The sequence below is a fragment of the Elaeis guineensis genome, chromosome 6 (assembly GCF_000442705.2).
Source record: "Elaeis guineensis isolate ETL-2024a chromosome 6, EG11, whole genome shotgun sequence".
In the NCBI taxonomy this organism is placed as follows: domain Eukaryota; kingdom Viridiplantae; phylum Streptophyta; class Magnoliopsida; order Arecales; family Arecaceae; genus Elaeis; species Elaeis guineensis.
The window spans coordinates 22,434,978-22,460,117 of record NC_025998.2 but is presented as its reverse complement, the minus strand read 5'-3'; the positions used below and the strand labels follow the sequence as shown (position 1 = coordinate 22,460,117).

The 25,140-nt window shown below is 43.1% G+C and overlaps 1 protein-coding gene and 1 pseudogene across 5 annotated transcripts; both read left to right on the top strand.

Moving 5' to 3' along the window:
• The window catches only part of LOC140850884 (uncharacterized), an 86,463-nt pseudogene that overhangs the window by 33,292 nt on the left and 28,031 nt on the right, over window positions 1–25,140 (top strand).
• Window positions 1,507–25,135, top strand: LOC105032742 (uncharacterized). 5 transcript variants are annotated; one of them, XM_019846424.3, is made up of 8 exons: window positions 1,507–1,906; window positions 3,675–3,839; window positions 7,841–8,038; window positions 8,483–8,561; window positions 8,680–8,822; window positions 11,465–11,546; window positions 13,097–13,170; window positions 24,123–25,135. In XM_019846424.3, exons 1-8 carry the CDS (start codon window positions 1,850–1,852, stop codon window positions 24,771–24,773), a joined length of 1,449 nt encoding a protein of 482 aa, XP_019701983.2. In that variant the 5' UTR covers window positions 1,507–1,849; the 3' UTR covers window positions 24,774–25,135. The 5 variants fall into 5 exon arrangements, with proteins under 5 accessions (XP_019701983.2, XP_029116954.2, XP_073115438.1 ...); XM_029261121.2 differs by lacking the exon at window positions 1,507–1,906 and having other exon boundaries at window positions 3,675–3,859; XM_073259337.1 differs by lacking the exon at window positions 1,507–1,906 and having other exon boundaries at window positions 3,701–3,859; window positions 7,844–8,038.

Sequence of the window (25,140 nt, the reverse complement as noted above, 5' to 3'; positions counted from 1 at the left end):
GAAACTCCTATAAAAATCTTCTTCATCCGCATCTTCTCTCTAGCAAAAATAATATCTATCCAGGCTACATGAAGCTCAGCTCTTAAAAAGAAAACTCAGAAAGATAAAAGCCTCTATCGCTAGCAATCTGAAATTGGGATCTTGAATAACAAAGCCTGCACCGCCTCTGTCATTCTTTCAAGGATATGTTTGGTCGGAGGAAAGTAGCATATAGACAAATTTTTTTGGATGAACTCTATGTGTTCTTTGCCAGCTCTCCAAACTCAATGTAGATATCCTATCCCCAAGGACCCCACTTGTCTCAATTATGCTCTATGGCAGATTTAGAAGGGAAAAGGAATGCTGGGGCTTTTCACCACCAGTCCACCGAGCCTCAATATCTCCATCGTCGGAGCTGGCTTTAAATATATAATACCAATTTTTATCCAAAAAAAATATAATACCAATCCATCTTTTTGATTTCTATTTCTCAGATCTTCACGGAAACATGAAAAAATATTTCAATTTCTTTGGTTTGAATCTCATGGAACTCATCTAAAGTTGGAGGCATTATGAGCACATTTGGTTTGTAATCAAAATTGAAATGGTCATATCCTTCGATGCATTTGATTTGCATAAGATCGAATCGGAATAGAATTTGAAAATTAGAGGATGGTAGTAATTGAGTTTTGAGGAATTAAGGCATGTTTATTCTTTTTGGAATGAGAATCATTCATTATCATTCCTATATGTAGTTGGCTTGGGGAGACTACCCAATGCTATTCCTGCATAAGCCGGTATTGGAATAGTTTTAACTTTCCTATCTCTCACAACTACTTCGGTTGGAGTAGATTGGGATGGACATTAGAGGCCATGTGCCATTAAAGTCTATGGGAGTGGGTGCTTCCTTGGTTTGAACTGGGCTTTGATCGCCAGCTGAGAACAAAGGGAAAGATGGTCAGTCCAAATCTAAATTTATGGACCTGTTGGTTTGTATCCCTCATCTATTTTTTTGTTTTCCAACAAAAATTCAAGCTGGGGGTAATGGGTTGGTACCAGCCATACTCAAATAAGCTTTTCAGTTCACGAATCCAATAGAAAATTTAATATAAATCTTGTTGGATTATCCAAACAAATCCTAAATTTTATTGGAACACTATTTTGCCTATCAAACTTGCATTGAGAGGAAGATGTCATAAGAAGTAATATCAAAGATCATCATAACAATTATTATATACCGATCTCTTAACTTTATCTTTTCTTAAAAAAAAAAAAAGAAATCAAATGTCTACATAGTAATACTAGCCTGGCCTCAAAAAATGACTTTACAATTTTAGAAAATTCTACTGGTAGAACTTTTTTTTTTATTCCCAAAAGAGCAAAAACAAAATCAAAACACAAGAGACCATTAAGACACAATTAAACAATAAAATAAAAATAATAGTGGCGTATGGTCATTGATGTCTATTGCATCCAATTAAACTGAAAGAATACAGAAGGTTGGCATGGCCGTTGTTCAAGAATGACATGCACAGCTGATCCAATTTGTATTTGCCAAAACAAAAAAATGAGGATGATCATTGATGATTAGACTCCACCTGAAACATTTAAGCTCCAATAACCAATTCGGACGACGCCAGCACTACAAGCCCAGTAGAATGGTATGGGCTGAGAGGTTACAGGCCGTGGACTCTCTTTATCTGTAGTCGGAGAAGTCCCTAATTACGGTTCGTCGGTTCATTCTCTGAGAACCCTAATTTGATCTCTTTCGCATCGATCAACGTCCGACGACCGGAGTTTGAAGAAGAAGAAGAAGAAGAAAGGAGAAAAAAATCCTAATCTCTCTCCAAGATTCGTCAAACCGTCGGAGATGGACGAAACCCCAACTTCTAGTGCGATCAAGAAGCGGCTTAGCATGCAAAATGAGGTATTCTCTTCTCCTCCTCTTCTCGCTTTCCCCTCCCTAGATCTTTAATCAATTGTTTTTCCACGCAGGCGCGGCATTCAGATGTTTCGATGATAAATAAAATAGTAAATGTGGATTCTTCATTTCTTTTAATATGATTTTGTTTGTGGGGCTATGAAAGTCTATCTGTGCTATTTGGAATTTGGAGGATAGAAAGATTGTATGTTCCAAGGGTTTAGATGTTTGATGAATTCAGTAGTTAATATAATCAGTGAAGTTTTTTGAGGGATATGGTTTGAAAGGGAGTAAGAGTATGAGCAAGCGAGGCTAGAAATGATAGAGGAGGCATTAGTATTCAACCATAACGATCTTTCAACAGTTATTATCTTTCACTACCTTGAACTGCATACTGGTATCTAAGGAAGTGAGTCAAAACATGCCAATGTCTCGGTATATATTGCAACCATCCTGAAACTGAAATTTTTGATCTTCTGGTCTTGCAAAACAATCTATGCCCTTTGTGGCTCAGCAAAATAAGTGTTTCTTTTAGACAGGAGGGAGATGCTTGATTACCTGGAACGTTTCACTAGATTTCCTATTTTCCATTAAGAGAAGCAGGTACTGGTTGGTTTGCAAATGAGGTGGCCAAGTCAGATGGAAAGGTCAGCTGGTGAGGATCACCACCAGCAAGCTTGGGGGAAGGTAGCAGCTGATGGTAGAGGGGTTTACTTTGAGCAGTTGTAATTGGGGGCTTAACTCTCCTTTGTTCACCCTAAAACAAAAGAGTGTTTATACAGTGATTAGCTAGGCATCCAATGCATCGATGCTGGAATCAAATATTCTTTTACTTGGTTAAATGTGCGTTTGCATTGCATGCATGCTTACTTCAACTGCACCCGAACCTCTTTCCTTATTGATCTCGAAGAAAAGGGTCAGGTTTGGATCTAGCTGGACTCAAACCGACTCGATAAACCAGCTTGGCTTTGATTTTTCCACTCACACACTTTACCAGCCATCCTGAATTCTGGACCCGAATTTAAATTGATTGCTTTGCACCAAAATTTTGGACCCAAATTTGTTAGGTCAGGAGCAATGATACGGTTGGTGATAATTAGAATTTTTTTGGTTTTCATTGTACCATACTGAAAGAAAAGAGGATTCATAGAGTTCCATTTAGTCATACTCATAGTCATTATTGCGCGAAATAATGCCATTGATTATCAAGCACTAGCATACTAAGGAACAATAGAAGATTGTTGAATGGTGTTTACCCTTCTAACTCGTAAACTTACACAAGCCTCTGTTTTCTAGTATCACTCTATATCCTTCCAATTTTAAACAACTTACAAGTTGGAATGCTAATAGTTCGTCTGCAATCTTAGGTTAATTGTCTGGGTTATTTAAAGTTAATTTGTGTTGAAAACTTACAATCTTGAATCTCAAGCTAGGGTTGCTCTTAATCATGGATGGTCTGCTCTTGTCAAGTCAAGTTATAATGCCAAAAGTTGACGTTATACTGTGATAAGTGAAGCTAACTTGGATATTGCATATCTGAAGTTATCTTTTGCTGTCGACAACTGTCTGAACAATTTCTTTGGTTTACATAGTCTTGAATGTGCTGGCTATTTCTGTAAGACAACTAAACTGATTGTTATAGTATAACTCATTTCTTTTACAGCATTGTTCCCTTTCTGGATATCTGGGATTATTTTATTTTTATTTTTTTATTTTTTTTTGCACCATGCTTTCTGTATGAGCATTCTTATCTTATCCTAGTTGCCTTGTTTAGGTTCTAAAATGGCTGTCAGAGTTTTCAGAAAAGCTGCAAAAGAGAGCAGATAATGCTTCAATGGAAATAAATGGACTGTTGGACGAGGCTGGAATTGTGGAACTAGATCTGAAGAACACTTATAATTCTTTCCGCAACCTTTCATATCATCAGTTTGTTGATCATGCAAGTACAGCTCTCGATTGGTACATATCCTTGTAAAGAAATATTTGCTCATTGCTGTAGCATATTAAACATGATCTCAAGATAAAGTGTAGCCACAACATAAGGCCATGAAATCATTGTGTACTCACATGTCTACTTTTTCCTTATATTTAATTTATGTCTTCCATTTCATGTCCATAGCTTTTCAGATGCAATTCTAAGGCTAGTATCTGAGTCACTGATTTCTGTTACAGCATGGATGATAAGTTGCCGAAAAAGAGCTTTATATTCACTTCTTTTTGCCGCTGTTAAATGATGTTCGAGTAGTTAATCTCAGATTCCATTATTCAAGTGTATCTTTGAAGGACAAAAATACAGACTTGATTCCCTTCCTGTTTTAATATATTGAGTTGATGATTATGTTTCAATTTTTCCCTTTAGCTTAAAATTTGTGCCTGCATTTATCAAACCTTGCCTTCTTAAATGTTTGTCTAGACCCTAAGTCTATTTGTTTCCTATTGCCATCCATCATGATATTTAATATCACAGGGAACTAGTTGACAATTTTAATAGGTTACATTATATGTTGTTGTGCAGCATCTGAGGGATGCGACATATTGTTGCTCAGCTGATTTAAGAGTCATGATCTGAGCATTAGTTGCCAGCTATTCATAGCCTTCAACATCAAATGGACTATTCTGATTGTATACAGTTTTCTACTCTGAAATTTGGGCATCTTCTGAGGACTTACTTTCTAGGGAGTTTAACATGATCTCTTTTTTATTAAAAATCTATTTTAAAATAGATGCTACATTTTTCTTTACTTGGCCATTTTAACTGTAGCTACTAATGTCTGTGAGTCATCAGATAATTCTAGTTCATATTTTTTTGTGGTAAATTACATGAACATCCTTTAACTTTAGCTCTATTTCGTTTGCACCCCCTGTACTTTAAAAGATGTCAAACTGACTATTCTAGTTATCGATATGTTCTAGTGTGATCCAACCGTCTATTTTCATTGATGAAATGATATCACGTGACTATCGCATGGTACTATCATTTTATAAATTATCCAAACTGCCCTTAATGTCAAATAAACCTTAAATCAAATGGGGAGGAGAAGAAGAACCCCAAATCAAGTGGGGAGGAAAAGGAGGGGTGTGAAGGGAGAAGGAGACCATGGAGGACCTCCATGGAGGCATCTTAATCAAGCTTTTCCATTTTCTTATCCTCTTGAAAAGGAAGCAAAGAGATGACAGAGAGAAGAAAACACACACCTCCTCCAATCCCCCCCAAATCTATTAGAAAAATTTATGCTTTGAAAAGAAAAGGGGCCAAGAATAGCATGTCATTGGGTTTAGAGGGTATTGCTGGATTACAACTATGTATGTGTATTGCTGGATTACTGTTGGTTTAGAGGGTCTAGAGGGGCCAAGAATAGCATGTCACTGTGTTCTTTTATTTGAAATCCCTTTTAATACACACACACACACACATATAAGCATACAAATATGTAGGTATACATGTATATGCATATGTATGTGTATATATATGTGTGTAGATAGATAGATATGTTTTTATATATTTGGTGCTATACTTTTCCTCATAATCAAGGTAGAGTTAGTTTGATCTTGTCTTATTTCTACCTTTTAACTTGCTTATTTTTTATTTTGGCTGGTGTTGTTCTTATGGTAACAAAGATAAGGCTTGACATATGTCAGTTAAGGATGGTGTTCTTTTGGATAAGATGTTTATTTTATAAATATAAGATATTTTTCTTTTCTTTTGCATCTTTTTCTTGTGCTATTGGTTTTTGATTCTCGATTCTCTATTTCATCCTTTAGTCTGTTTTATGTTTCCAATTGGTAACAATCAGGTATTTTGCTTATAAGATTCGGTGTTTTTTTATAATACTATTCCTCCATTTCTTTAATTGCATTATGAGAGTTATGAATTGTTTGAGTCAATTATGTTCCTTGGATATAATTTTGTATGTTTTATAAGGTGAAGTATAATGAAATAATGAGAAATAGAAAATAATAGTCAGATGTCCTTGATGAATACAACAAACTAATCTTAGTCTTTAATTGTGTTGCTCTAAATCAAGACAGTGATCAAATTTGTAGGAAATTAGATGGAAAAATCACCTTCACCATGGCTGCCTGTCATAAATTCATCAACTCTAGGGGTATTAAATGCGTCTTTGCCAAATCTTTATGGAGCCTTAATGACCCCTTGAAGGTGAGATGTTTCTTTTGGTTTTGCTGGAAGAAAAAAGGCTTAATACAAGGGATTGTTGAGGAGAAAGATGGGGAGAAATTTTGGTGGCTCCCTTTGTGTGAACATGGAGAAGACTCCATGGACCATCTCTTCTCCACATGCACCTTCTTCTCTTCCATCTAGAAGGCGACCTGTAATTTTCTTGGAATTCTGCACCCACAATCTTCTTTCCAGAATCTGTTCTTAGTCTGGAGAGTAAAATTCTTCTCAAAACCTACATGACAGATCATCCTCATGCTTCTATCTACTATGGCTTGGGCATGTTGGGAAGAAAGGAATGTTAGGATCTTCTTGAACTAGAGAGCTTCAATCACCTCCATTGCTTTGAATGGGCTATCTGTATTCAAACATTGGTCTTCACTCTGCTCTCCAAAGTTGCTTCCTGAATTATCAAAAATCTGGAATAGAATTAAGCAACTCATTACATTCCAGCTTGATGATTAAACTTCCATTTCTTAACTAGTTGGACCCTCTTAATTGTTAAGAAGAGCTTCTGTTCCAAGAAGAGCACAACAAAAAGATGGGTTTTCTTGGTCTCTATTGTTTGGTGTCTGAATTTCTTCTGGGTCTTGAATTTCTTTTGAGGTTTAGTGAAAAGGAGTAGTGTCCGTGAGATGAAATTGCAGGGCTCATTTCAAGAAACTGGTCCTTTTCTCCTACTTCTATTTATTCCTTTCTATTTTGATATTTCTACTTGAGAACCACTATGTACCAGCTAATGTCTGTTCTTTGGTTCTCTGGTTTTGTTTTGGTTGTTCTATTTTTCTTTGGTTATTGCCACTTTATTGCCACTCTTTCCCAGGCAACAATAGATCTTTCTTTTTGTATCTCTAAGCTTAATTCAATAAAGATCGGGTGGTTATTACCTCCCTTATCATCACCCAAAAAAAAAAAAAGGGGAAAACAACTGCCAGAACATTTTATAAAAAGGACAATATGCGTAGAAAGAAAAATCCAGAGAGATTTTGCTTAGATTCTTTGCATAGGATAGAGAGGAGAGAGTACAATGTATATCTTGAAGATATTGCATACAGAAAATTCTAAGATAGATAGCAATATATGTAGATCTCTCCTCCTTCAATCTTGTCCGTGAGACCTTCAATGCTGCCATCCCCCTCCATACCGACCTCTGTGACTCCAACTTCCCCCTCCATGGTGGCTCCCTCCACCTCCGTCCTTTTCTTGCCAGCGACCCCTCCTCCCCTTCCTCCTCACTCCTCCAATTCTGCCCATGAGGCTTTCGACGCCGCCGTTCTCCTCTATGCCGACCTTTGTGGCCCCATCCTTTCCCCACCATGATGGCTTCCTCCACCTCCACCCTTCCTCGCCGGCGACCCCTCCTCCCCTTCCTCACCCCTTTCTCCTCTTCATCCTCCTCTTATATAAGCGAGGGGCGTTTTTGTCCATTGAAATAGTAGACTAACTCCGTTTGCTAGAAGTAAATAGCAGAATCACATTGGAACATATCGATAACTAGAAGGACCAGTTTGATACTTTTTAAAATACAAAGGGTGTAAGTGAAGTCAAGCTAAAGTTAATGGGGTGTTCCTGTAGCTTACCCTAATTTTTTTTATATCTTGAAGGGACATCTTATTATGTCGATTTTTCTGCTTGTAGTATATTCTATTTCTCCAATTCTTATCTCTTTGGTATTCATAATGCAATTTTCTACTATTTGACTGCTTTTCTTTTTTTCTTTTACATTTTTTTTAAACCTTGAAAAGCTCTCTTCTTCACTGCAGAAGATATCTGATGAAGATGATGTGGATTCCCATATGAAGGATAGTGCTGAAAGTTCAGTTCAAGCAGACATACCTGCCCAGGATTATGAAACAGATATATTGCCCAGATATAAGGAAGCTTTATCATTGGGTCTGACTTCTTGTAGAAATCACTTACAGAGTACAAAGAAAAGACATTCAACCACTTCTGTTTTCAGGGTAATTTTTGTTTTTTATTCATGAATGATTCCTTTAGTTTCTACAGATATATGATTAATTTCATTTTAATAAATATATGCATCTGTCTAATGGAGTAACCTAAGCCTTATGTAATATTGGTTTTTCTAATTTGTTCTTTCTGCCTATATCGATTATAAGCATGAAGGTTATGCACATGTTGACCATGCATTTTTGGGTCTTGATTCCTTGTATTGTTTCTCAAATTTATATCTGTGAGTTCAGCTACATAATTGTACTTGAACTTTTCCCCTTTCCACAATCTGATGCAGCAATAGGGCTTTTTTTTCTTTTTACATAATTTGTCGGGAGTAAAGTTTGCGATTAACTTCCCATTATTTCTTTGTGGTAAATATAAGTGAATCTCTGTTGTATCCAATAACTTATTCATCTTTATCTGTTTCCTTTCTGTTTTCAAATTTAAAGACTGGGTTAGCAAATGGTCCACTACCGCATATTATTGGATCTGAAGAATATATGCATGATAATAGCTGTGGCTTGACAGGTATGGGTGGTTTACCTGGTCAAGCATTTTGTGAATGTTAAATTTATGCACTTTCTTCATTTTTCTTTCACAAATTCTCTTATACATAAGATTGGTTGATTGCTTTTCTGTTATGAAGAGGACTTTGCGTTGGAGACTTCGCAACTTGATTTCAGCTGGATAGTGGACTCAAAAGGAATATCTTCAGAAGCACAAGAGCATGGTCCATCTGATTTGTTTGATTCTCCCATGTTTGGCATGCAACAAGGTTTGCCTGAGAAGGTAGGTTTGTTGTTGTTCCCTTTTTTTTTTCCTTTTTTTTTTTTTTTTTCCTTTTGAGGATGATTGTTCAAGTTTTGTTTATTAGATTGATAGCTGTTAGCAAAATTTCTAAGACACTTGAACAACATGTTGATGTCATATCAGTTCCTTTTTCATTCAGGTATTCATATTTCTTTTCAATATAACCAAGTAGTCTGGAATTATCGAATTGTGGTTCGGCCTAGTTTTTACTAAATATTACAAGCAATATTTGTGCAAGTAGGATACCAGCACCCAATGTTGTAAGCTTACCTAGGGTGGTTGCATGGGGTTGAGAGGTAGCTGGAAACATTAGAATGGGCATATTAGAGCAAAACCTTTAGCAACTTTCGAAATCACCATACGAGAAAATTGCATTATTTATTATTATATAGATGGTACACATTTCCTTTATTTTTCCATCTTTATATACGTTTGAGATGTGACAAGATTTGCCTTGGAGGCTTGGATGCTAAGTATTTATTATGTTCTTTAGTTATGGTTGATGGATATCATTTGGCAAATTTATAAGATCTAGAATATGATATTCTATGTTTTAGCAATTCCTGATATTATTGTGCTTTTAGCTTGAAAACCATTAGCCTTTCATTGGATTGAACTGCATTATTGTACAGGGTTTTATTCATTTTGACATTACTTGATGATGTGATCTGACTTGGTCTGCGATTGGGTTATCAAAGTTACCATTTTGGTCATGTCGAGGTTAGATGCATTGACCAATTTTAAGTGTGTTGGGTTTGGTATAACCATGATTGAGGATTTTGATAGTTATTGGTCTGTACCCTGCTGGCTAGGTAAATGCATAATACAAGGGTGCCTGGTTCTGTACCTTCTATCTATGAACCCTATATCATCTGACCAAACATACCTTATAATCCTATATATCATTCATCTGGTTTGCGATTGGCATTGATGGACATGGACCCCTTCAACCCCTCTCCCATGCCCTCTAGAATGCAATTGGAACTACACAGTATCATATTTTGCTAACCCTGTGAACAATACAGGTGTGCCTTGTGATACTTAATCCTCAGCCAAGGTCTGTTTTGGCCATAATTTTATTGGGTGTTTAACTCCTATTGGATTGAATGACTAACCAAAAGATATTCTTATTTGTCTGATTAAGACTGTTAACCTTGTAATATGAGAAATTGTAACCAGATGTTTAATTTTTTTAAACGTTGGTCTATTTCCTCTCACATTCTCTGCTATCTTTCTTCATTTTATTTTGTTGTGATGATTTCATGACGTCCCTCACTCTGCATGCAACTGAACAACAAGTGTCCTTATAGCAGTGTGATCTTGCCAAGTGTCCGAGTCTGCTTAAGCGTCAGACACAGCAGCCTCCAAAAATTTAGGCACGGGGACATGGTGTGCGCATACATGCACATGCGCACACACAAATATATGTGTGTGTCTGTTTCTATGTAGATGCTATTTAACAAATTAATTAAGGGAATCACTATGATTTTGCTAGTTGTTTAATTTTTTTGCTATTAGATGCTATTTAACAAATAAATTAAGGAATTTGCTATGATTTTGCAAGTTGTTTAATTTTTTGCTATGTTTAAGTTGTTTAATTTTTTTTCGCTTTGTTTATTTAAGATGTGTCGAGATACTTAAATTGATAACTTGATATCTAACAGTGATATATTTTTTATTTAAAGCAAGATGATATTTTGCTTGAACTGTTTAGACAATTGTGATAACTTTGTATTAAAAATATAATGATATTTTCATAAAGTTTATATCCAGAAAACGTAAGGACACTTAGCCTGGAGTCCAGAAAAGTTTAAGGACAATTAAAGTGTCTAAAGAAATTTGAGGACACTTCACTGAAGGTGTCTAGCACTTAAAACTAAGAATTCCTTGAATGACGCTCCAAAAGCAAGTGCCAAGTGTTAGATACTTAACTACAATGTACAAGCGTCCAAAAATGTCAACACCTCCCCACATCTTAAAAAATGGAGTGTCCAGGTAACAAAGAAGAGTTCTGTTGACAGGGGATCCATGGAGACTCCAAGAGGTTTGGAGATATCATGTGATTTGCTTTTTTATAAGAAAGGGATTGATGATAAAAGAACATGGCAAAAGAGATGCATTCAAATATATGTTCCCAAAGTAGGTTTAAATTTGGTTATTTGTTTTAATTAGTTTGATTTTATCAGGTTAAGCATTTTGGATGGTTAGGTCAGTTTGAGATGCTTGTGATGACTAGTGGGTGTGTATCAGGCAAAGTTAACCCATTGGTTGCTCAAGATGTGCTCTTACACACTCTCTATTTTTCAGTTTTGGAAATTGTTAAGCTTTTGTTTTTTGGATTAATTTGAAATCATGACTATGGGACTCAAGTGATCCTCAAACCTTAGTTCGTTCATCATGGGTGCATGACATTGGATAGTTGTTAGTTGTTTCTGGTAAAAGAGGAGGGAGGCCTCGTGGGCACTGGGGTGGGGGGGTGGAGTTTACCATAAGTGTCACAAAAATGATTCATTTTTGTGGTGAGTATAATTAATAATGCTTTGTGGGCATTTCTTATTACAATTCTTTGTTCTGGACTGTCAAAACTTGGGGTCTAATTGTGATTTTTTGTACCTTGACAGGATGGGACTGAGCCTTTAGTATCTGCCGCATTGGATTTCAAAGCCATGCTTGAAGCAGCGCTTCTAAATCCTTACAAATTTTGTATGTGTTTCTCGATTTTGTTTGCTATGTTTTGTTTTGATGCTATTCTAATGCTCTCAATTTTATATCGATGGATGAATCAGCATTTGTTAACCGGCATTGGAGACCTTTATTTCATAGATATTTCCTTTCCTTTTCTTTCTTAAAAAAAAACTTGTTTTGAGGCCTCGAGCATTCTTTTTTTGTTCAAGCAACTGTTTGTTCTGAATCAGCGGGATTTATGATTTTTGCTATACTAAGGCTGTTTACATTTGTGCCATTAATTAAGTTTAGATAATATCAAATTAATTGCATTGCTTATTAGAATATTTTTTGGTGATTTATGTGTATGTAAATCTCTTGTGGTATGTCTGCAATGATATTTGAAGTTGGAAGCTGCTTGAATGAGTCAGCAACTTGCTAGGGTAGAGTTCAGGTTGCATAAGATCCTTAGCTTGCAAAGGCTATTTCTATAAGTAAATTATCTGTCTGGAGAGCGATTCTTTCAGTTTGATCTGTTCCCTTTGCTCGGGCTGCGGATATAATGTGTTCTTGATTTTTCATATTTCCATGTGGAAACTGTTGGTATCTGGAATTCCTAAATGAATTGTTTGAGGAATGCTTGCTTGTGCGCAATGTTCTTAAGCTTATCTAATTGGGTTGGTTTCATGAGTCTGCTTGACCATTTACTTCTAAATGAAGATGACTAAAATAAAGAGAGATTGTATAATAATGCAATTTCACAAAACATCTTGGTGTAGTGGGGGTCTATTATGAGTCTTATCATCAGTCAACCCCTTTAGCATTCAAACCTTTTAAGGAAGATATGCTCAAATCATACCCTTAATTATATTGTGTAAAACTCCAAAAATGGAGAACATCTTGAATAATTTTGATTTACATTCAAGTATCATAGATTGGAAGAAAACTATTTTTTCCTTTCTGAAACTAAAGAGGCACTTGAACAACCAAAAGTCAATAAACTTGCTTGCTTGCATGACCTTTTTCTCTGAGTTTCTAACATGTGCTTAATTCATCATCCTAACTCATATCCATTATATATTGGTTACTGCTATTTGAAGTCAATTTGCTGAATACCTATTATTGATGTGCTTAAGCTTGCACGTGGTGTAGGTCTTTCATTATATCATACCCTGCAAGTGAGAGAGGTTCCCATCTCTAAGTCCTAAGTTTCCATTGCTGAAGTCAGTATGTGTCTTAAGTTGTACTTTCAACATTTTTCAAGCATCTCCTTTTAGTTGAATATTTGGTTATTGTTGCTCTATTCTCAACATTTGTTAAGACTTAAGATTTGCTTTCAAAACATACCTGCTAAGCACTTAATATTACTTGTCATTTTTGTTGCCACTCCCATTTCTTTTCTGTGCACTTGCCGCCTGCACATGAAATCATGTATATATCTGTCCGTGTATGTACGTATGCATGTATACATATATACATATACATATGTATTATCTTGCCTTTTGTCATTGTATCTCAAATGTGCAACTTGTAATGATAGCTAAATATTTTTTTCTATTTTAGATAAATTTTCGTTTTATTTTATGCAGATGATGAGGAAAGCTTGTCAGTAAACAATGCTGTAAGTAATGATAGGGGGACTCGACAAACACATATGGATGTGGTTAGTTTCTATTTTCTCATGAGGAACTATCACATTATCTTATTCATAATTAGTATTTAGTCATTTGTATTTTGTAAGGTCAGTGTTTGGGAAAAAATTAGAAAAACCTCCGAGGCTAGAATTAAATTAGAGAATCCAAAAAGCTACTGCAACCTATTTAATATAACAAAAAAATATTGGTAGAATCACGGACAAGATTTGGATACTATATTGATATATTTTTGATAATTGGAAAATAATGGGAATACTCTACTTTTGCTTTTATAAAAAATGATACTTGTACTGGAATCAGCTATGTTGGGTATAAAATACCCGCGGCCGAAATTCCCATCAAAACGGCTCCGCCCGGACTCCTACGGGAGCCGGGCTCCGCTCTCAATATCAATCGCTGGTAAGCTCAATCCGGGCTCCTATCAGAGCCGGACTTCACCCTTGACTTTGTTTGCAGCAGCTCCGCCTGGACTCCTACGGGAGCCGGGCTCCTACAAGATCGCTCCACCTCCGACGTCAGAACGACTCCGCCCGGACTCCTACGGGAGCCGGGCTCCACCTCCGACATCAGAACGACTCCGCCCGGACTCCTACGGGAGCCGGGCTCCACCTCCGACGTCAGAACGGCTCCGCCCGGACTCCTACGGGAGCCGGGCTCCACCTCCGACGTCAGAACGGCTCCGCCCGGACTCCTACGGGAGCCGGGCTCCGCCTCCGACATCAGAACGGCTCCGCCCGGACTCCTACGGGAGCCGGGCTCCGCCTCCGACATCAGAACGGCTCCGCCCGGACTCCTACGGGAGCCGGGCTCCGCCTCCGACATCAGAACGGCTCCGCCCGGACTCCTACGGGAGCCGGGCTCCACCTCCGACATCAGAACGGCTCCGCCCGGACTCCTACGGGAGCCGGCTCCACCTCCGACATCAGAGCGGTTCGCCCGGGCTCCTACGAAGGCCGGACTCCAACCGAGGCCGAACCTCAATCGACAGATCCGCACCCCCTCGGCAGGTCGCGACAACAATCATGATCCTGTTCCAGGTCCTACAGCGGATTCTACGCGGCTCCAGCAGCGGACCCATTACTCCCTGACAGGCTGTAACAAACGGCCGCGATTCTGTCCCGCTCCCTGCGGCAGGTGCTGCACGATCCCACTACTCACTGACAGCTAGCGGCAACGGACGCCGCCCCACTATCCGCAACAGACCATACGTGGCAGACTATGACAACAGCCACGAGTCTACCCCACCACTCTCCGCAATTAATTTCCCTGACCGTGGGCGGCCCACTACCAGACGGTTGCAGGTGTCACCATCAATCCGTTGCCCCCTCTGCCTATAAAAGGGGATCCAGATACGTTATTCTCTAAGCCCTCTCTTCTATCTAAAAATTCTGCTAAATTCTCCGTTCGAGCACTCCATTCTTGTTGAGGCAGAGAACTGACTTGAGCGTCGGAGGGTCTTGCCGGAGCAACCCCACCTCCGGTTTAGACTTCCCTTGCAGGTCCCGGCGGCGACCGCGGCTTCCTCAGCTCCAGCTTCTCCGGCGCAGGCGGATTTTTGCACCAACAGGATTGGCGCTAGAGGAAGGGGCCTGTGTCTTCGCAGCACCCTTGTTCTTAAAGGAGCGCTCAACGGATCCGCTTTCGGCCATCCTTTCTGGCACCCAAGCCTCCTTTCCCTGTCCGATGCCTTCTCGCGGGGTTTCTGCACAACTACCTCTGGCTATGACCGCCGACAAAGGGTGGTTGGGCGACCAGTCTCCGCGGGATTCCGTTAATGTCGTCTCGGGGGAATCCCAGCGGGAGGCGATCGGCAAATCAGCTGCACCCCCCAAGCGGCAAAAAGTCGAGGAACCCATAGCCTTCACTGAAGAAGACGCCCAGGGAGTCCAATTCCCTCACAACGACGCGGTCGTAGTCTCCTTGAACATAGCAAATTATGATGTCCGTCGCGTTCTCGTCGACAACGGAAGTTCGGCTGACATCTTGTTCTACAACGCCTTTTCAAGGATGACCACTCTTGGCGGTCATCTAAGGCCGATGTGCTCCCCCTTGATAGGGTTTACTGGTGACGCCGTTCCTACGGAAGGAACGATAGCTCTAACTGTGACCGCGGGCCAACATCCAAAGCAATCCAGGGCTCTGGTGAATTTCCTGGTGGTAAAGGCGCCATCTGCCTACAATGCAATTCTTGGCCGTCCCGGCCTTAATGCCCTCAGAGCCGTTGTTTCAACCTATCATTTGAAATTGAAGTTCCCCACTGACAAAGGGATTGGAGAAGTTCGGGGAGACCAGGCGCTGGCCAGGCACTGCTACAATATTGCCCTGCAAAGAAGCGATCAAGCGGACCTTTGTCCAGTCGACGGGTTGGATGCGCGCGACGACCTCACTGAAGAGAGGGGCGGCCCAATCGAGGACCTAATACCAATTCCTTTGAATGATGGGAATGCGGAGCACGTGGTGTTGATTGGCTCCAACCTGGAGGAGGAGGTGCGGATGCATCTCGTGGACTTTCTCCGAAGAAATGCGGACGTTTTCGCATGGGTCCCGGCGGATATGCCGGGGATCGAAACAGAGGTCATGGAACATCATCTGGCGGTCGATCCTAAACATCGGCCAACAAAAGAAAAAATCCAGAGTCATGCCCCAGAGAGGCAGAAGGCGATAGCCGAGGAAGTGGATAAACTTCTCAAGGCCGGATTCATCAAGGAGGTCAATTATCCAGAGTGGATCTCCAATGTTGTCTTGGTCAAGAAAGCAAACGGCAAGTGGAGGATGTGTATCGACTTCAAAAAGCTGAATAAAGCTTGTCCAAAGGACAGCTACCCCCTGCCCAGGATCGACCAACTGGTGGACGCTACCTCGGGCCACGAGCTTCTCACTTTTATGGATGCATTCTCCGGCTATAACCAGATTAGGATGGCATCGGAAGATGAAGAAAAGACTGCTTTTATCACTAGTCGCGGCCTTTACTGCTACAGGGTTATGCCGTTCGGCCTCAAGAACGCAGGCGCAACCTATCAGCGGTTGGTAAATAAAATCTTCAAAGAACAAATCGGCCGAAACATGGAGGTGTATGTGGACGATATGCTCGTGAAAAGTAGATCTTCCGGAAATCATGTTGCCGACCTCGAGGAAGCTTTTGGCGCTCTTCGAAAATACAGAATGAAGCTGAACCCGACCAAATGTGCTTTTGGGGTAACCTCAGGAAAGTTCCTGGGCTTCATGGTGTCGGGGCGTGGGATTGAGGCCAATCCGGAGAAAATTCGCGCCATCCAGGAGATGGCCGCCCCGCGGTCGATCAAGGAGGTTCAGTGCCTCACTGGGAGGATCGCAGCTCTTAATCGCTTCGTCGCGAGGTCGGCTGAGCGATGTTTGCCCTTCTTCCAAACCCTCAAACAGCCGAAGAACTTCTGTTGGACCCCTGAATGTCAACAGGCATTCGAGGAATTAAAGAGCTACCTTAGCTCACCTCCACTACTGGCAAAGCCCGAACCTGGGGAGGAGTTATTTTTGTACCTGGCAGTCTCTCCCACATCCCTCGCGGCAGTCCTTGTCAAAGAAGAAATAAAAATCCAGCGGCCGGTCTACTACATTAGCCGCGTGCTAAGGGACGCCGAGACCAGGTATACTAAATTAGAGAAACTGACCTACGCTTTGTTGATTGCAGCTCGGAGACTCCGACCTTACTTTCAAGGGCACACGGTGACGTTGCTCACCGACCAACCGATCAAAGCGGTTTTGCACCGAGCTGATATTTCTGGGAGAATGGCGAAATGGGCAATCGAGCTCACAGAATTCGACATCAACTACCAGCCTAGGCCGGCAATAAAGGCCCAGGTATTGGCGGATTTCATAGTAGAATGCACCGTCCCTGAGGAGGCCGAACCTGAGCAAAGCAAAATTGACGACCTGAAGACTCAACCGGACTCCTCCGACGAAGAAGTCAGTTCCTTCGATGGCTTTTGGACCCTCCACGTGGACGGATCTTCCAACATGGCGGGCGCTGGTGCAGGCCTGATCTTGACCAGCCCGGAGGGAGTCGTCGCGGAGTACGCTCTGCGTTTCGGATTCCCCGCAACAAACAATGGAGCAGAATATGAAGCTCTAATCGCAGGACTGAGGGTCGCTAAGGAGCTTGGAATAAACCAACTCCGGGTGCACAGCGATTCCCAACTTATAGTGGGACAAGTCAGCGGGAGCTTTGAAGCGCGGGAGGACAGTATGGCCAAATATCTTGAGAAGGTGAAGGAATTCACCCCCGCCTTCAACAATTTCGACATCAAGCAAATTCCAAGATCGGAGAATGCCAGAGCCGATTTTCTCTCCAAGCTAGCAACATCGGCTCCGGCCGAATTGCCCAAAGGCGTCCTCTTTGAAGTTTTAAAGCACCCAAGTACGGAAGAACCGCAGCTCGTAATGGATATTGACCACGAGCCCAGCTGGGTCGACCCGCTGATAACCTATCTTAAAGATGGGATTCTTCCCCAAGACGCGAAAGAGGCCCGGAAACTCCGAAATCAGGCATCCCGGTACGTCCTCTATGAGGGCAAATTGTACAAGAGATCGTACTCCTTGCCTCTCTTGAGATGTCTCCGACCCTCAGAAGCCGACTATGCTTTATGGGAGGTGCACGAGGGAGTTTGCGGAAGCCATTTGGGTGCCAGATCTCTATCCCACAAACTACTCCGCCAAGGGTACTACTGGCCAACAATGCATCATGATTCAATCGAATATGTCAAAAAATGCGATCGATGCCAAAGGTACGCCAACGTCCAGAGACAACCTGCTACCGAGCTCACACCCCTGAGTGCCCCATGGCCTTTTGCACAATGGGGGATGGATATTCTTGGCCCCTTTCCCATGGCGTCCGGTCAAAGGAAATTCCCCCTTGTAGCAATCGACTACTTCACCAAATGGGTCGAGGCCGAACCACTAGCCAAAATCACAGAAGCGAAAGTGCAGGATTTCGTCTGGAAATCAATAGTGTGCAGGTTCGGTTTACCTCGAACACTGATCACTGATAATGGACGGCAATTCGCGGGAGCCAGATTTGCTGAATTCTGTGAAGACCTAAACATCTCCCACAAGTTCACATCGGTGGCCCATCCCCAGGCAAACGGCGAAGCCGAGGTAATGAACAGAACCCTTTTGCAGGGAATCAAGACAAGGCTTGAAAAAGCGAAAGGAACTTGGGCGGACGAGCTTTACCATGTGCTATGGGCGTACCGAACTACCCAGAGGTTGCCTACTGGAGAGACTCCCTTTGCTCTAGCCTTTGGTACAGAAGCCGTCATCCCGATCGAACTTAAACTCCCATCGGCACGAGTCGTGGCGTTCGATGAACCCCAGAATGCACAAAATCTCAGGGCCAACCTCGACCTACTGGAAGAAAGGCGGGAGATCGCTCAGGTCCGAATGGCGGCCTACAGACAGAAGGTTGCCCGATATTATAACGCCCGAGTCAAGAACAAGACATTTAGAGCGGGGGATCTTGTACTCCGACGAGCTGCTGTCTCACAGCCGCAGGCCCAGGGGAAGCTAGCCCCAAATTGGGAAGGACCTTACGAGATCAAAGAGGTGGTCCGACCGGGGACTTATTATCTTAAGGAGCTCGGAGGGGCCGACCTCCCGCGACCATGGAACTCAGAAAACTTACGAGTTTACTACCAGTAATTTCATCCTAATCGAAAAATGTGTGCCCATTTGTCTAGGGACAATTCAAGCAGACGGTATCAAAAACGAGAATGCAATCTTGCAAAAGTCGAAGGCCCGGTTCCTTTAGACCGGATGGGGGGAGAGGCCCTACAACGCCCTAATGTGCCCCCACAGCCCTGTTAGGGACAGGAAGAGAACCTCGCCCTAACTTGAGCAAAGTCGAAGGCCCGGTTCCTTTAGACCGGATGGGGGGAGAGGCCCTACAACGCCCTAATGTGCCCCCACAGCCCTGTTAGGGACAGGAGGAGAACCTCGCCCTAACTTGAGCAAAGTCGAAGGCCCGGTTCCTTTAGACCGGATGGGGGGAGAGGCCCTACAACGCCCTAATGTGCCCCCACAGCCCTGTTAGGGACAGGAGGAGAACCTCGCCCTAACTTGAGCAAAGTCGAAGGCCCGGTTCCTTTAGACCGGATGGGGGGAGAGGCCCTACAACGCCCTAATGTGCCCCCACAGCCATGTCAGGAACAGGAGGAGAACCTCGTCCTGACATGAGCAAAGTTGAAGGCCCGGTTCTTTTAGACCGGAGGGGGGAGAGGCCTTACAGCGCCCCAACGCGCCCCCACAAGCCAGGCTGATGACGAGAACCTCGCCACCGGCTCGAGCAAAATGGAAGACCCGGACTCCTACGGGAGCCGGGTTCCGCCGCCAGGTAAAGCTTCACCCGGACTCCTACGGGAGCCGGGTTCCACCGCCAGGTAAAGCTTCACCCGGACTCCTACGGGAGCCGGGTTCCGCCGCCAGGTAAAGCTCCGCCCGGACTCCTACGGGAGCCGGGCTCCGCCGCCAAGGAGCTTCTTCGAACCTAGCCCCAACTCCAGCGGAGAAAGATCCCAGCAAACCTAACAAATGGATATCTCTTAACGGCAGGAAAAACCGAAAAGAAGCCCGGCGAAGGACGACCCCACACGAACTGAAAAGGTCGCCGACGGTCTTGGAACGGCATGACACAGGCAAAGAGAAGGAAAGAAGTTCGGCAGACAATTATTTGACACGAGAGGTAAACAAGGTACTGAAATCACTATTTTATTTGATAGAAGCACACGTTACAGGACCCGGCGGGTCAGGAAAAAGAGAAAAAGAAAATACATGTCTCGTAAAGCACGGTTCGGGCAGGATGAACCGGAGGCCGATCCAAGCTGCAAATTCCTCTTCCCGTCTCTGTTCTTCTCAGTCGCATTCTCCAGTGCGTGTAACATCTCTCGCCCCATCTCTCTTCATTCTGTCCCCAAAGTTCCGACCTTAGCGAGAAAGGGGTGGGATTGATCTCCGAAGGCGGCGGAGGTAACGACGGCAGTAGCGAAGACCTGTTTCAAGAAGAGCCGTAGCCATGACGGCCGCCACCTGAGACACTCCGGCAAGGTCGGCATGCGCTACTTCCACCGTCTCCGCAACAAGTTCTACCGCCCCGCCGTCGACCGTCTCTGGTCCCTTGGCCCCGACGGCGTTAAGGATCCCGTCATGACTTGTGACGTCTATTCTGCCCTCTTGACCGGTATTGCCCCGCCTTACTGCTCCGAAATTCGCGGGCAGAATAGCTTCTACAACAGCCCCCGATATTAAATCCCTGTTGTTGAAGGAATTCTTCCTTGGGCCCCCTCTGGGATGACGGAGATTCTCACCGACCGTCCTCCTCCTCACCTTCCTCCGAGCCCTAACAATCCCCTCAAGAACAGCCTCCAGAGTTGAGGACAGTGTGGAAACCCTCAGAGAAGGATTGGAGGGCAAAAGGCAGCGGGAATTGGCACGAGGGGAGCAAGACTCTCAGGGGAAAAGAAGAACGCCAGGATGAGACCGCGAATGGATCGAAGGGTTTAAATAGCCGGCGGATCCTGGCGCAGTCATGACGGCGAGAATTCCTGGGCCAAATGGTGTGTGCCGCGTGTCGCGCTTATCCGCTTCGCTGCTATCGAGGGTTGACCGCTTACAGATTCCCACAGAGCGACGCCTGGGATCGCGTTTCAACGGGGGTTTCGAAAAGACTTTTCAAGTCGTCTTTGCCAAAAAACGGATTCTAATACGCGCACATTAAGTGGGGGCAGCTGCGCACGGGGATCGAGGGGGCAATTTCGGCTGCACATCTCTCTCTGTGTACTTCCTTCGCTTGAAATTCAAACTCGGAAGTAGGGGGACTGGTGTTGGGTATAAAATATCCGCGGCCGAAATTCCCATCAAAACGGCTCCGCCCGGACTCCTACGGGAGCCGGGCTCCGCTCTCAATATCAATCGCTGGTAAGCTCAATCCGGGCTCCTATCAGAGCCGGACTTCACCCTTGACTTTGTTTGCAGCAGCTCCGCCCGGACTCCTACGGGAGCCGGGCTCCTACAAGATCGCTCCACCTCCGACGTCAGAACGACTCCGCCCGGACTCCTACGGGAGCCGGGCTCCACCTCCGACATCAGAACGGCTCCGCCCGGACTCCTACGGGAGCCGGGCTCCGCCTCCGACATCAGAACGGCTCCGCCCGGACTCCTACGGGAGCCGGGCTCCACCTCCGACGTCAGAACGGCTCCGCCCGGACTCCTACGGGAGCCGGGCTCCGCCTCCGACATCAGAACGGCTCCGCCCGGACTCTTACGGGAGCCGGGCTCCACCTCCGACATCAGAACGGCTCCGCCCGGACTCCTACGGGAGCCGGGCTCCACCTCCGACATCAGAACGGCTCCGCCCGGACTCCTACGGGAGCCGGGCTCCACCTCCGACATCAGAGCGGTTCCGCCCGGGCTCCTACGAAGGCCAGACTCCAACCGAGGCCGAACCTCAATCGACAGATCCGCACCCCCTCGGCAGGTCGCGACAACAATCATGATCCTGTTCCAGGTCCTACAGCGGATTCTACGCGGCTCCAGCAGCGGACCCATTACTCCCTGACAGGCTGTAACAAACGGCCGCGATTCTGTCCCGCTCCCTGCGGCAGGTGCTGCACGATCCCACTACTCACTGACAGCTAGCGGCAACGGACGCCGCCCCACTATCCGCAACAGACCATACGTGGCAGACTATGACAACAGCCACGAGTCTACCCCACCACTCTCCGCAATTAATTTCCCTGACCGTGGGCGGCCCACTACCAGACGGTTGCAGGTGTCACCATCAATCCGTTGCCCCCTCTGCCTATAAAAGGGGATCCAGATACGTTATTCTCTAAGCCCTCTCTTCTATCTAAAAACTCTGCTAAATTCTCCGTTCGAGCACTCCATTCTTGTTGAGGCAGAGAACTGACTTGAGCGTCGGAGGGTCTTGCCGGAGCAACCCCACCTCCGGTTTAGACTTCCCTTGCAGGTCCCGGCGGCGACCGCGGCTTCCTCAGCTCCAGCTTCTCCGGCGCAGGCGGATTTTTGCACCAACAAGCTATATAGAATACAAACACTTTTGTACATCAAACTCGGCCTATCAAGGAAGCAAGAAAAAGAGAGAACGTTAGTTTTTCTAACCTTGTATTCAGTTACTGGATGGTATAGCTTTCTTCTTGCTTCATCCATTTAAATCAAAATACGTTACACGTTGATTTAAGATGCTTAAGCTTAAATAAAATATATAATGATAATTATGTTAACAAAAAGATTACCCTCAACATTTAGGGCAGTAGTTATGAGAGTGACTTGAGGTGAATGGATCTGGAAAAGGATTTGTCGAGGAGAGTGATCTTCCATTCTGTTATTGTTCCCAACTTAGTTGCCGGAATTAGAAGTGGGTGCAGGTGCAGGAATTGAATATTTTAGATGCACTTTTAGTAAGGAAATGTTTAGAAAGCGGGTGCAAGTTTGAGATTCTGTGAAGATTCCGAAATGGGTGCAGTAAACCAACTAGAAAATTCCAGCCAATAAGGTTCCTAAATATGTAATGTAGGGCTAAAAATTAATAGGTCTTTTTTTTTTCTTTTTCTTGAAATACATATCAAGACTGAGTCAACTTGAAACTTTGGCCTAATTGGTTCATTTCAGCTCTACATGGTAACTCAAGTGTTTTGATTATAGTTGAGGTCAACTACCAAATGCTGACTTGCTTGCTTGCCTATAATCAAAAGTCCATCTCTTGGTGCAATCTGACCGAGACCCATAATCATTAAACTTAAACCTGATTTGACCTGAGCTTATCGTTTTTGGGTCTGGCCTGAAGTTTGGATTTGTTTGCTAATTTTCAGCCTCAAGTGAAATGGACTTGCCTGCTAATGAATTAAACTAGTCTATCTGCAGCATCAAGGTGAAGGTCATGCCGACTTACCAATATCATTTACTGGTAGACAAATTGAGAAGTGAAGAAATTGAGAAGTTACAGAATAGATAAAGAGAGATGGAAAGAAGAGGGAAGAGAACCCCATTGAATGCTTAGCTATGTGCTTTCTTTCCTGTTCTAAAATCCCATTTATCCCATTCCTTCTTTGTCGATGTATTAATAGAAATCGATACAACATGCATGGATGATCATTGATATGAAGCATGACATCACCACAAGGCTTGAGCACATCTTTAGCATCAACTTTATGTTGTATACATGATGACATTAGTGGACACATTCTTAAAGTTGTCCCAAACTCCCAATATTCCATAATGGGAGCATACACTCACCTGATTTCAACCATGTCTGCAGCAAACAATAGCTGATGATCAATTTTATTTCAGTTATATGAGGATGCCTTGGGGGCTCAATAAATGAGGCTCCCATGATTGTGAGGTTTGGAGTAGGTCAGATGTACACAGCCTTACACTTACATGTGGAGAGGCTATTTCCATGGTTTGAACCTCTGACCTCCAGGTCTAAATAGAGTAACCTCACCATTGCATAAAGGGCTCACCTTCTATATGAGGATCCTTCGACTCGTCTGTAATTATTAAATTTATGAATAATTAGTCTTGTTCACAGCACATTTTGGAGACAGAAATATGCATAACCATATAATGTGACAGCCAAGGGGAGTACGTAAGTTATTGAAACTATGAATCAAGCTTCATGGTGGTCAAATAAATTAATCTGCATACTTAACTGTGATAGCTTAATGGGTCATTCAGAAGTCATTAGTACCTTACACTCAGATATGTCACTCTCTTCACTTCATTAATTTTGCATCCCTGCTTCAGACTTTCAGTCAATTTCTTCCAGTTTTTGACTATAAAAAATTGTTATCTAGAAGGTACCAAGGCATCAGTTTGTCAATTGTTAAATGTTACTTGACATTCGATTGTTGGTTGCTAGTACATATAATGCAATGCTTAGTTATTGCCTTGAGGTATGTTGTTTGATCTACAGGTGATTACATCAGGAGCACCAGAAGCTGTTTCACTCAGTAATCCTCGACACCTTGGTGTTATTGAGGAGAAAGCCATTCCTGTCACTGAAGGAAATATGACTTCCCTTCAAGACCCGGATATTCATGCCAGTGAACTTTATTCTGCACTAGTTTCTGGGAGTCTATTTGATGCTGAAGGTGAAGAGGATTCCCTCTCTTTTTGTCAAAAGGAGCCTGTTGATATTTCTGCCTCAGCTTCAGATTCCATTTCTGCACATGCAAGCACAATAGATGCGAATGAGATTGTAGATGGCACCCAATCCTTAACTATTGATGAGAATCTGGGTTCTTCTGATCAGAGTATGACAGTGCATGTTAGTGCTGACACTTCCATTAGCATAAGTGAGGAAAGTGGACAGAAAGCTCCTCTGGGAGATGTCAATGCCTTAGAGAAGGATGCATCTTTAATGGGTAAGACCTTATCTTCACACAGACTAAAAGAAGATGCTTCGTTGTCATTTGTTACGAGCAGTGATGACATTCGGTCTCATAACTTGGTACCTGAAAGTTCAGAAGTTAAACCATCTGCTCGTGATCCAGAGATATTACAAGATGTTGAGGAGCTAACATTTCAATCTTCTGATGCCCACATATGCGATAACAAATCTTAGTTTTGAGGGATCTTTATCTGAGCACTCTGAGGAGTAATCTGGTTTATCTGATTGTGATGATGAGGGCAAATAAGGACCATTTGTCATGTTTGGTATCTAGTTACACCGTTTCATTGGTTATTGTTTGGACAGGAGGTGGTAATTGTGGGCGTTCAGTTTAAGCATGATCACGTTGCTAACTGGCTGGTCAAAAGGCTTCTGGAATCAATAGTCAAGATAGATAGTAGGGTTATATATTGTCTGATTGTCACATTATTTTTACTTCGACAGGATTGTAAATTTTTTGAAAGATGCAAGGAGGTGAGCCTCCCTGTTTTTACAGTGAATGAACGATTAAATGGAATGGAGAACTGTTGAAGTAATGATA

Bases quoted from the DNA above. Each gene is read 5' to 3' on its own strand.
- LOC105032742 (XM_019846424.3), top strand. From the start codon at position 1,850: ATGGACGAAACCCCAACTTCTAGTGCGATCAAGAAGCGGCTTAGCATG. The intron at 1,907-3,674 runs GTATTCTCTTCT...TGCCTTGTTTAG, and splicing joins GGCTTAGCATGCAAAATGAG to GTTCTAAAATGGCTGTCAGA. The intron at 8,823-11,464 runs GTAGGTTTGTTG...GTACCTTGACAG, and splicing joins AACAAGGTTTGCCTGAGAAG to GATGGGACTGAGCCTTTAGT.